Source organism: Dipteris shenzhenensis, chromosome 16, assembly GCF_047967505.1.
Source record: "Dipteris shenzhenensis isolate YYH24624 ecotype China chromosome 16, Dip_SZ_1.0, whole genome shotgun sequence".
Taxonomy (NCBI): Eukaryota; Viridiplantae; Streptophyta; class Polypodiopsida; order Gleicheniales; family Dipteridaceae; genus Dipteris; species Dipteris shenzhenensis.
The window spans coordinates 53,105,715-53,117,384 of NC_141611.1; the positions used below are offsets into that span (position 1 = coordinate 53,105,715).

The following is an 11,670-nucleotide window of genomic DNA, read 5'->3' on the forward strand; positions in this document are numbered from 1 at the left end:
CTACTACTTTAACTCGTACTCCTCTACCTGTCTCTTGGACTCAAGACCAAAATGTAGCTTAGCTGCCTTGAGTTGGTCCTTAGTGTCATCTCAATTGTGTTTGAGGGCATGTACACAAAACATCAAAAGCATGTAAATTTAACCTATTTTTAGGCCTATGAGTACCGTTCCCATCAGATATGCTTTGGATGGTCAAACTTGCCCCACAAACCCCATTTTTCACCAAGTGCCATGCACAATAGCCAAAAAACATGCTTTGAGGTGTGTTATTCAAATGCACACACACCTGATGGGCACAATAATTTTCATGTGTATCAATCCAGACTATGTTGATCTGTGTGCAAATTATAGTGCCCATCAGATATGCTCTCGATGGTCAAAGTTGCCACAAACCTCGTTTTTTACCAAGTATTATGCACAACCGCTAAAAAATAGTATCTAAGGTGTGTCATTCAAATGTGCTCATACCCAATGGTCATGATAATTTATACACACATTTATAAAACCTATGTTGAGGATGTACTAAATATCATGACAATAGGATATAATTTGGATGGTTAAACGTGCCACAAACTCCGTTTTTCACCAAGTGTTATGCACAGCTACCAAAAAATAGTATCTGAGGCATATTATTTGAATGGTCTCATACGCGATGGGCATGATGGTTTGAAAATGTGTTAATATAATCTAATTGGAGGTACATGAAAAATATTGTGCCCATGTTATATGATTTGGATAGTCAAACATGCCACAAACCCCATTTTTCATCAAGTGTTATGCACAACTGCCAAAGAATACTATCTAAGGTGTGTTATTCAAATGCACTCATGACCGATGGGCACAGTAATTTGCACACACATAAATCAAACATTTTATTATATGTGTGCAAAGTATCATTCCCATCAGATATGCTTTGGATGATCAAAGTTGCCACAAACCCCATTTTTCACCAAGTGTCGTGCACTATCGCCAAAAAATAGTATTTGAGGTGTGTTATTGAACACTCACATACTGGATGGACATGATACATTGACATCATATCAATACAATTTATATTGATACTTGTGCAAAGTATCATGCCCATCGGCTTTGGATGGTCAAACTCCCCACAAACCCCAATTTTCACCAAGTGTTATGCACAATCGCCAAAAAACACGCTCTAAGATGTGTTATTCGAATGTGCACATACTTGATGGGCATAATAATATGTGAAAGCATCAATAAAATTTATTTTAAGGAGTTTTCAAATTATCATGCCGATCAAATATGCTTTGGATGGTCAATGTTGCCACAAACCTCGCTTTTCACTAAGTAATATGCACAATTGTCAAAAGAAACTATCTGAGGTATGTAATTAGAAGGCACTCATGTTGTATGGGCATGATAATTTAAACACATGTGAATCCAACCTATGTTTAGGTGTGCACAAAACATTGTGCCCATCAGATATGATTTGGATGGTCAAATGCACCACAAACCCCATTTTTCACCAAGTGTTATGCACAACCGCCAAAAAATAGTATATGAGGTGTGTTATTCAAATGTGCTCATACCCGATGGGCATGATACTTTGAAACACATCAATACAACCTGTGTTTAGGTGCATGCAAAGTATCATACCCATCGGATATGCTTTGGATGGTCAAAGTCGGCATAAACATAGTTTTTCATCAAGTGTTATAGAAATCTTTTGTTATCTTAGTTTGAATCTTAGATTATCATCATTTAGAATGCACTCCTACTTGATGGGCATGATACTTTACACACATGTGTATACAACATATGTTGAGGCATGTGCTGAGTATCATGCCCATCGGATATGATTTGGATGGTGAAACTCGGCACAAACACCATTTTTTTCACTAAGTGTTCTGAGTATCTAAGGTATGTCATTCGAATTGGCTCATACTTGATGGGAATGATACTTTGCACACGTTTTCTATAAGCTGGAATTTGAAAATTATAACCATATATATGACTCTAGACGGCTTAGGCCGATCGATTTGAGTATTTGGAGAGCTAAATTTGGGTCTCATACGAGAGAGTTATGTTAATTTTTGGGAAATTTTCTCAAATTTCAAGATTAAAATATTATCCAAACTAGTTTGAAGAAGCTCCTAAATTCACCTTTGGGAAAATATTCACCCTTAAAAATATACCTTTGGGAGGATAGGGGAAAAAGAGAATTAATGGAATGGAGGAGAGGGGAACATAAGGAAGTACATCAGGGAAAGTAAGGAGAGGGGAGGGAGGGAAGGGAAGGGAGAGAAGGGGGAAGATAAGGGAGCAGAGGGGGGGAAGGAATGGGGGGAGGAGAGGGGGGGGGGAGGTGGGGGGGGGAGGGGGAGGAAAGGGCGAAAGGGGGAGGGGGGGGAAGGGGAAAGCAAAAAAGAAAGGGGAGGGGGGAGAAGGGGGGGGAAGATGTGGGGGAGGAAGGGAGAAGAGGAGGGGGGAAAGGGGGGTGGAGGGGAGGGTGGGGGGGCAAAGTGGAAAGGAAAGGTGTGTGGAGGGGGGGAAAGAAGGAAAGGGGAAAGGGGGGGGGAAGGGAAAAGGGAAAGGGTGGGGAGGATAAAAGGGGGGAGGGGAGGGGTTGGGGAGGATAAAAAGGGGGAGGGGAGGGGGGAAAAGGGGAAGGGAGGAGGAGAAAGGGGGGGGGAGAGAGGAAAAAGGGGGGGAAAGGGGAAATGGAGAAAGGGGGGAGGGGAAAGAGGGGAAAGAGAAAGGGGGAGGGGAAAGAGGGAAAAGGGAAAAAGGGAAAGGGGGGAGAGGAGGAGGGGGAAGGGAAAGGGAAAATGCTGGAGGGGAAAAGGGGGGAGGGGAGTTTGAATTCTAGAGCAGGAAGTTTTAATTCCTTGAGGGCTATATATTGAATATCACCTCTCCCATAACTCATTTTCAATCACACCCTCCCTTCTACTCTCACCCTTGTTGTGTTCCCCTCCCTTCCTCTCCCCCTCTCCCTCTCCCTCTCCCTCTCCCTCTCCCTCTCCTTTGTGTTGCGCTCCCTTTCCCCTCTCCCCCTCTGTCTCCTTTTCTCCTCCCTTCTCTCCCTCTCTTTTCCCATTCTCCTCCCTTCTCTCCCTCTCTCTTCCCCTCCCTCCCTCTCTCTCTCTCTTCCCTTTCTCCTCTCCTCTCTCCCTCCCTTTCTTCCTCGCCTTTGCCATGCCTTCCCACCCTCTCCCTCCCTTTCTTCCCCACCTCTCCCATGCCTTCCCACCCTCTCCATCCCTTCTCCTCTCCTCTCTCCTCTCCCATGCCTTCGCACCCTCATTGCACTACCGTGGTAGCGTAAGGGACTGCGGTAGCAAAAAAAGAAAGAAATAAAATTATTATTATTTTTTGCTGCCGTGGTAGCGCAACCCCTTCTTCTCCCCCTAGTCACCCACCCCTTCCCTCCCCCTTCTCTCTTCGATCCTTCCTTCCCCTTTTTTGTGTTAAAATTCTTGTTGCCGCTGCGACAATGCAACTTCTCCCCTTTTCTCTCGACCATCCGCCCCCCTCTCCACCACTTCCCTCTCCTCTCCCCTCTCTCTTCTTCTTCCTCTCTCTCTCTCTCTCTCTCTCTCTCTCTCTCTCTCTCTCTCCCCCCCCTTCCGTCTCCCCTCCTCTCTCTCTCTTCCTCTTCCCCTCCCCCCCCGCTCTCTCTCTCTCTCTCTCTCTCTCTCTCTCTCTCTCTCTCCTCTCCCTCCCGATTCCTTTTTTAAATTTCTTACTGTTGCAGTAGTGTGAGAGCTACCCTACCCTCCCTTCCCTCTCCTCTCCCTCTCCCCTTCCCCTCCCCCCTGCCCCCCCCTTCTCTCTCTCTCTCTCTCTCTCTCTCTCTCTCTCTCCCCCCCTTTCCATGCCCTCATTTACCCCTTCCCTTCTTTCCTTCCCCGTGGCAATGCAAGGGGTTGTGCAAAATAATAATAATAATAATAATAATAAATATAAATTATCTATATGTGTGTGTGCACATGTAAATATCGCACATGAGTGTAGTACCAGGTTGGAGCTTGTTTACAACCGTGCCACGGCTCGCTCGTTATGCAATGAATTATACAGCAAGAGTAGGAGCTCCTAAACATGACATGGAACAAAAGTAGAAGCAAAGAAGAGCAAGAGGCCAGGGAAGGAGTGAGCGTTGAGAGAATATAGAAAGAGATGGACATGGGAGATGGGTCCAGATCGATGGTGACTCAAGGTGATGGATCTACAAGGAAGTCTCTAAGACTACAGGTACAAGTTTCGACCGAGTGGTTTATCGTGTCTAGGTAGAATGTGGTTTCTTGTGTAAAAAACTAGCGCATATGGTTGGCACTTCAATAAAAGAAACAATGCAAACTTGAATGCTTGAACAGTTCTTAAGTGTATTGTAAGTAGCTAATAATAGGCCAGTTGATCTAACAGCTTAAAATGTGTCACGTGGCTTCGTAGGATTTTAGAGTTTCATAAAACGCTCTAGTGCTGGCCAAGTAAAAAAATCCACAAGGTGAATGATATATCTATCATTCATTAGACCTACCCCTTCCTGAGTGAAATGCACAAAGCGAGCATTAAATTGGAGGCCCCAAATTCAGGAAGGGATGATGAATGTGAAAAGTAGGAAGGAGATTAGGAGGAAATAGCCCAAAAGTCATAAAAGGGGACCCCAAATCATCAATAGTCTCTGCCAACATTTGGAGTAGCCAATGGGAATTTCAAACAACCACAAAAAATAAAAAGATCACTAAGGCCTTTCCCATAGGGCAAGCCAAAGAGAAAAAAATGATGGTTCTAGATATTAGAAATGGTTGGAAGGGTGACTACTCAATCTTCTTGGCTTGTCTTTACCCAATAAGACTTTTGCAAAACTTGCCCCATGATTGAAGTCACTTTTCTTTTCAATCATCCAAGGCGAATTTTGCATCATGATGAAACTTCCATCAGCCCACACCAATTGAATTCTCTCTTCTCAATAGGTCACCCTCCTTGACCCAAGAAGAAATTTTCATTTAAAGGATGGCTAGACTTTTAACTCTGTCTTCTTGGCTTTTGCAACCCAAGTCTTCACCCAACAAGACTTTTGCAAAACTGGCCCCATCATTGAAGTCACTATCACCCAAGGTGAATTTTGCATCATGAAAAAACTTTTAGTAGCCCGCATCGATTCAAGCCTCTCTTCTCAATAGGTCACCCTCCTTGACCCAAGAAGACTTTTGCATTTGAAGGGCGGCTAGAATTTTAGCTCAGTCTTCTTGGCTTTTGCATCCCAAGTCATCACCCAACAAGACTTTTGCAAAACTTACCCCATCATTAAAGTCATTTTTCTTTCCAATTACCCAAGATGAATTTTGCATTGAATCATAAAACTTTCAGGGGCCTGCACGGATTGAAGTCTCTCTTCTCAACAACACAACCCTCCTTGACCCAAGAAGACTTTTGCATAGAATATTTACTCAGCCATGATTGAAATCACTCTCCATAAGTCACTCTTCCTTTTAAATAAGATGATGGTAAAACCACTATGGCTTGATTTTCAATCAAAGTAATCAAATAACACTCTTGCATTTAAGGGCTAAGGGCCTATTCCCACTATAACACTATTGTGGATGAAGTGAGAACATTGCATGGCTTCTCAAAAAAAGATTCTCTTCAAAATCCTACCATTATTGGCCAATTTTTGAAAGCAATTTATATTCTCATAGGTCTATCTCCAAAAACGCTCGATTCTAAGAAGGGGCACAAATTTATGTAATGCAACTTTTTAAGATGCACTAGATACATATACTTATGTTTTTATACTTAACTACACATGAATATGATCTTCAAAACGCATGCTAGATTATGAATATTTATTTGTAGATTGCAAGATATATTTTACATCCACAAAGTCACCCTAAGATTTCATCATCATTGATGGTATAGAAATAATATAATAGGTGTCCTCTAAAGGAAAAGAACACATACAAGTCAGATAAATGTTGATGGGTATAGTGGTAAATGCTAAAGAATGACCACTTCCATTTTAGTAATCCACTCCTTATGAGGCCCTTTTTGAGTCCAAAATTCCCTAATGTTACACCTATTTGTGATCCTTGAACTTGTTTCAATAAATTAACAAGGTGAATGATATTTAATCATTCATAAGGCTTGCCCAAGATAAAAAAAGTAAAAGAGAGAGAGGAGAGAAACAAAGGAGAGAGAAAAGGAGAAGAGAAAGGGGAGAGGGGAGAGAGAAGAAGAAAGAGAGAGAGAGAGAGGGGGGGGGGACAGGCCAAAGAGGACGAAGTCACTAAATGCATGCATTAAAGCCTCTTACAAAAAGCATACTTACAAAAAGGGGAGAGGGGAGAGAGAAGAAGAAAGAGAGAGAGAGAGAAAGGGGGGGGTGCAGGCCAAAGAGGACGAAGTCACTAAATGCATGCATTAGAGCCTCTTAGAAAAAGCATTAAAAAAAAGAAATGTTTAAATAAATACCTATTTTACCTTTGGGAAGTGGTCAACCTTCCCTATACCCTTCCAAAGGCAGGCTTACCTTTGGGAAGTGGCCAAGCCAAAAACCATGGCTAGCCTGCACTTTTTAACCCAACATGGCTCCATACACATATGAGGTGCATCTAGGTAGAGGATTAAATTTTGGTATGTTTTTCTATTCCGACTCACCCACCCACTTACACACGAGGGGAACATTTGCCTATGGCAGGAGCAGGAGCAGGAAGAATTAGAACATGGGCAGCAGGAAGAATTGGCAGCTAGGGTGCTACTACGTTAAACTAGAAAAAACGGGTTTGAAATTACAAGGTAGTCATATCGTTGTAATCTCTCCGCCCTCTCCCCTCCTCCCTCCTTTGTACATGCTCAAGATTAGCGTATGCAAGGAAGATGGGTCCTCTCTTGTGCGTTGTGCGGTGCTTATTAGTGTTGTGGAGGTGCTTGGTGGTGGCAGGAGCAGCAACGAAATATTGCATACCAGCATCCCAAGATGCCTCTTCTTTGCTTGCCCTCAAGGCCTCTCTCTCAGACCCTTACACTTCCCTCTCAACATGGACACTGCCCAGCAACAATACCTGCACCAACACTTCTTCTTCTTCTAGTTGCCTCCCCAATACAATGCCTTGGGTGGGCGTATCTTGTGACCTCCATGATCGTGTGGTTTCGCTGGACGTCGCTGGTCTCTCGTTGCATGGCTCCCTCCCTCCTTCCCACTCCCTTCCCTCCTCCCTCCTCTTCCTCAACCTCTCCTCCAATTCTTTCTCCGGTCCTATCCCCTCTGCTTTCCTCGCCAATTGCACCTCCTTGCAAATCATCGACCTCTCCAACAATCATTTCACAGGTACCCTCCCCGCCACCCAGCTCAGCCAGCTGAAACATCTGCGACGAGTACACCTCGCCCAAAATGGGTTCGTCGCTGATATCTATGCTTTAGCCAACTGCAGCAATACCTTGGAAGAACTCGTCCTCGATACAAACTCGCTGAGCGGACGTATTCCTTCAGAGTTCGGAAGGCTGAAAGCATTGCAGGTGCTTGATCTTGGGAGCAATAATTTCACAGGCATTTTGCCACCAGCGTTGGCGAACTGCACTACTTTATATTTCCTTGGGCTGACGGGAAACCAGCTCAGTGGGAGTATCCCTCCACAGCTTGGAAATCTCAAAAGCTTGCAATACGGTGACCTCTCCGCAAACGCATTCACGGGTGAGGTTCCAAACGCCTTAGCAAACTGCTCGGCTTTACAGTGGCTTGATCTCAGTTCCAACCAGTTGAGCGGAGATATACCGCAGGAACTGGGCATGCTGAGCCGACTGACATTGCTTTTGCTCTGGGGCAACGGTTTGACGGGTGTTATTCCGGTTAGCTTGGCGAATTGCTCAGCACTAGAGAATCTGGAGGTTGCTGTGAACAAGCTGATCGGAGGCATACCTCCACAGCTAAGCCTGCTGCCGCATCTGCAAACGCTTCTTCTTTCCGTGAACCCATTGACGGGTCATGTGCCCAGCGCCTTGGGAAATTGCTCCACTTTAGAGGAACTGTCGCTTGCGCAGAACCAGCTGAGTGGAGCAATACCTCCCCAGCTAGGCATGCTGCAAAAATTGCAATATCTTTACCTTTGGGGCAACGAATTGACTGGTGGAATCCCCAGCGATCTGGGGAACTGCTCTGCCTTATTGGATCTGGAGATTTCCACGAACCAATTGAACGGAGGAATACCTCCACAGCTTGGCATGCTACAACAAGTGCGAAAGATTTATCTGAAGGAGAACAGTCTGACCGGGCAGATTCCAACCTCCTTGACAAATTGCTCTTCCCTCGAATCACTTACCCTAGATAGTAATCAGCTCAGTGGAGGGATTTCTGATATTCTCCGAGATCTCCTGAACAAACTCACGCACCTGCAAGTGTTGCTAATCGATAGGAATCAATTCGAAGGTAATGTCCCTGATGCTTTCGAGGGATGTACCTACCTCACGTACCTAGGCCTTTCGTACAATTCTTTTACAGGGAGCCTTCCAAGCTCGCTTGCAGGTCTCAAGCAACTAGTTGGACTACGCTTTCAAGGAAATCATTTCGAAGGAAGCATACCCAGCATGTTTTCGACCTCCCTCTTCTTGCAATCACTAGACCTTTCCTCCAACAACCTCTCAGGTGAGTTTTCTCAATTCCGTTTGATTTCTTGCGTTACGGTAAATAGTGTGTGTTTTTCTCTTGGAATTGAGTCCTCTCATTTACGTAGATGGATGAGGTTCCCTTGAATGTTGAATCAGGTAACATTCCGGATAGTTTGGGACACCTGTCTGCTCTTATCAGTCTAGATATATCGCACAACGACCTGAATGGCCAAGTATCACCGCAGCTTGGATCACTATTGTTGCTGCAAGCCTTGAATCTATCACGCAACAACCTGTCTGGCGCGATCCCTGCTGCTCTCAGTGACTGCTTGGAGCTCATAAGTTTAGATCTCTCGTATAACAATCTCAGCGGTGATGTCCCGGGAAAGCTGGCAAAACTGCAGAACCTGAAGGTGCTGGATCTGTCCTACAACCAGCTTGTGGGTTCAATTGCACAGATTCCGCCGTTCGACAATTCATCCATTTCCAACTTTGCTGGCAACCCTGGCATGTGCGGTCTACCAGTGCACCGAGCGTGCAACGTCATTCCGTCTCCAACTATTGTCATCAGGCCTAATTCCAAGCGCAAGTTGGTCGTTGCACTAATTACTGCGTCTCTAGTGTCGGTAGTCCTAGCAGGAATTCTCGTGCAACTTGCCATTTGGCGTCGGAGGAAACGAAAAGCGCAGATCACAGTCGCTTTGTTCAGAGAGGAATATTTGACTGTCTCGGCAGAAGAACTTCGACAAGCCACTGGTGACTTTAGCAGTGAGAATATTATAGGTTCCGGGAGTGTGAGCACTGTTTACAGGGCTATACTTCCAAGAAACAGTGTTGCAGTAGCTGTCAAAGTGCTTAAGGATGATGTTGCCCTCAAAGAAGAGGCTACCTTCAACAGAGAAGTGCAAGTGTTGGCCAAGGTGCGCCATCGTAACATAGTGAGGATCTATGGATGCTGCATCAATTTGGGCATAAAGGCACTCATTTTACAGCTTATACCCGAGGGTAACTTGGCAGAGCGCTGTTATGGGAATGACATTCATAGAGCTCCACTGACAATGGAGGAGAAATTACACATTCTAAAAGAAGTTGCAGATGGACTCCACTATTTGCATGAATTACATCCTGAAGGCCCCATCGTTCATTGTGATATCAAGCCCGAGAATATTCTACTGGACGCTGATTTGGAACCACACATTTCTGACTTCGGTATCGCCAGGCTTCTCAATGGTAGTAGCTACCAAGCTTCGACCTCTCTTCTTCTAAGGGGATCCATCGGCTACATCCCTCCAGGTATGTACGTCGTCAACTGGTTACACCTGATATTTAATATACAAATGGTGTTGATATTCGTTGATATGTCCACTAACGACAACGTGTGCATTGCGATCATGGTGCTGAACACAGAATATGGATGCCATTCTCAAGTGAGTACGAAGGGAGATGTCTACAGCTTTGGAGTGGTAATGCTAGAGCTTCTCACAGGCAAGCGACCCACCACATTCGGTGAAGGAGTATTAGAAGGCCATAATCTTGTATCATGGGTAAGATTAGCTTACTCTGAGAATGAATTGAGCATTTTGAACGACACAACATTGACACCGGAAGCGGCTAGGAGAGTGATAGAAATTGCCATCATGTGCACACATGACGTTCCCTCTAGTCGTCCCACAATGCACCAAGTTTCTCACTTCCTAACCATAATCACTACGTCCCCGAAGTTATTTCCCTCTCTCGAAGCAATCCTTGCCCAAGCCTCAGCTGGTTCCATACTCCAAGCTCAAACGTTCACTTCCCTCTCTTGATTCCAAACCTCCCCTACCTAGCCGACATGCACAAAGAAGAAAACTAAAAATTTTCATGCTCTTGTACAAAAAGTACTTCGAAACAACTCGATTGTCATGAATTTTTATTATTCCCATTTTCTCTTACATTTCAACACGTCTTAGGTTAGCCATATTGTATCCTTAAATTATATAATTTAACCACTAGGCATTTGTCTTATCACACGGGTTTCTCTTTTATGGCATGTGTTATTAAAGTTTGATTTTCTAACATGCAAAACATATTGACATGTAATAACTTTAATTAATTCCAGGTTCTTCACGGGCGTATTGTTGTCTCCCCATTTTATGGCATGCATGGTCAATTATTATCTTTTCGGAGTTATGATTGCTTAAATGTTCTCTTTTTCTCCCATCGTTTTTGCTATAGATAATATATGGTTGTAAAAAATGTCCTTATGGGAAATAAAGATCTCAAAACATGGAGATATAGTGCCATAGGGATTGCATAGGGTGGCAATGCATAAGGATGTTATGCATAAGGCGAGTGCAACATAGTATGCCTCAATTCATTATGACATAGTACATGCTGATAATAGAAGGAGATGATGCGAATGATGGAGATTTCCATACCTTGAACCATTGCAATGCCTCCATGCATGGAGATTTGTCTTGATGCTTCAATGCTTTTGAACATGTAATCAATCTTGACTTTTTATTACAATTTACATACCATGGAATCCTAATCCTGATATTACATGTTCAACTTTTGGTTTCAATGCAACTTTCCATCTTGGCATGCAATAGAATATTGCATACTGTAACTTTGGGCCTTAGGTCAACATCAAGTGGTACTACAAGATTCTTATGTTTATTCAACACATGTCTCATTATTTTGCATATGTATGTGTGAAACCTTTGTGAAAAAAGGACAAATGGGTTGCACAAATACATGCATCGGTATAATGAAAAATTTTAACACGCAATTGCATTATTTTAAATATGCAACTTGCTATGGTCATATATTATGCTTCAACTTTGGATTTAGTGTAATAAATTTAGTTGTGTACCTTGCCATGCTTATGATTTCCAGTGTGTGCTTCAACTTTGGGTTTAAGTGCTTCTTTGGATACTTTTGTTGCACCCTTCAAGCAATATTTATTACCAAGTTTTATGCTCTTGCTACAAGAAGCAATATATACACTACTAAGTTGTAGATTATAACTAAAAGACATCTGGAATACAAAGTAAAATGCTACTTGTGTGACATAAGTTCATGCACTTGAAGGAGCTGGCCGCTTTTCGACATACATGTATC

The 11,670-nt window shown here is 43.6% G+C and overlaps 1 protein-coding gene across 1 annotated transcript; it reads left to right on the forward strand.

Moving 5' to 3' along the window:
• The first annotated feature begins 6,740 nt into the window (after positions 1–6,740).
• Positions 6,741–10,502, forward strand: LOC147893128 (uncharacterized). The gene is made up of 3 exons (XM_087387409.1): positions 6,741–8,605; positions 8,725–9,861; positions 9,976–10,502. The coding sequence occupies exons 1-3, from the start codon at positions 6,844–6,846 to the stop codon at positions 10,371–10,373; spliced, it is 3,297 nt and encodes a 1,098-aa protein (XP_087243535.1). The 5' UTR covers positions 6,741–6,843; the 3' UTR covers positions 10,374–10,502.
• Positions 10,503–11,670: the final 1,168 nt, after the last annotated feature.

Coding starts and splice junctions, on each gene's coding strand:
- LOC147893128 (XM_087387409.1), top strand. CDS start 6,844: ATGGGTCCTCTCTTGTGCGTTGTGCGGTGCTTATTAGTGTTGTGGAGG. Junction 8,606..8,724: donor TTCCTCCAACAACCTCTCAG/GTGAGTTTTCTC, acceptor ATGTTGAATCAG/GTAACATTCCGGATAGTTTG. Junction 9,862..9,975: donor CATCGGCTACATCCCTCCAG/GTATGTACGTCG, acceptor TGCTGAACACAG/AATATGGATGCCATTCTCAA.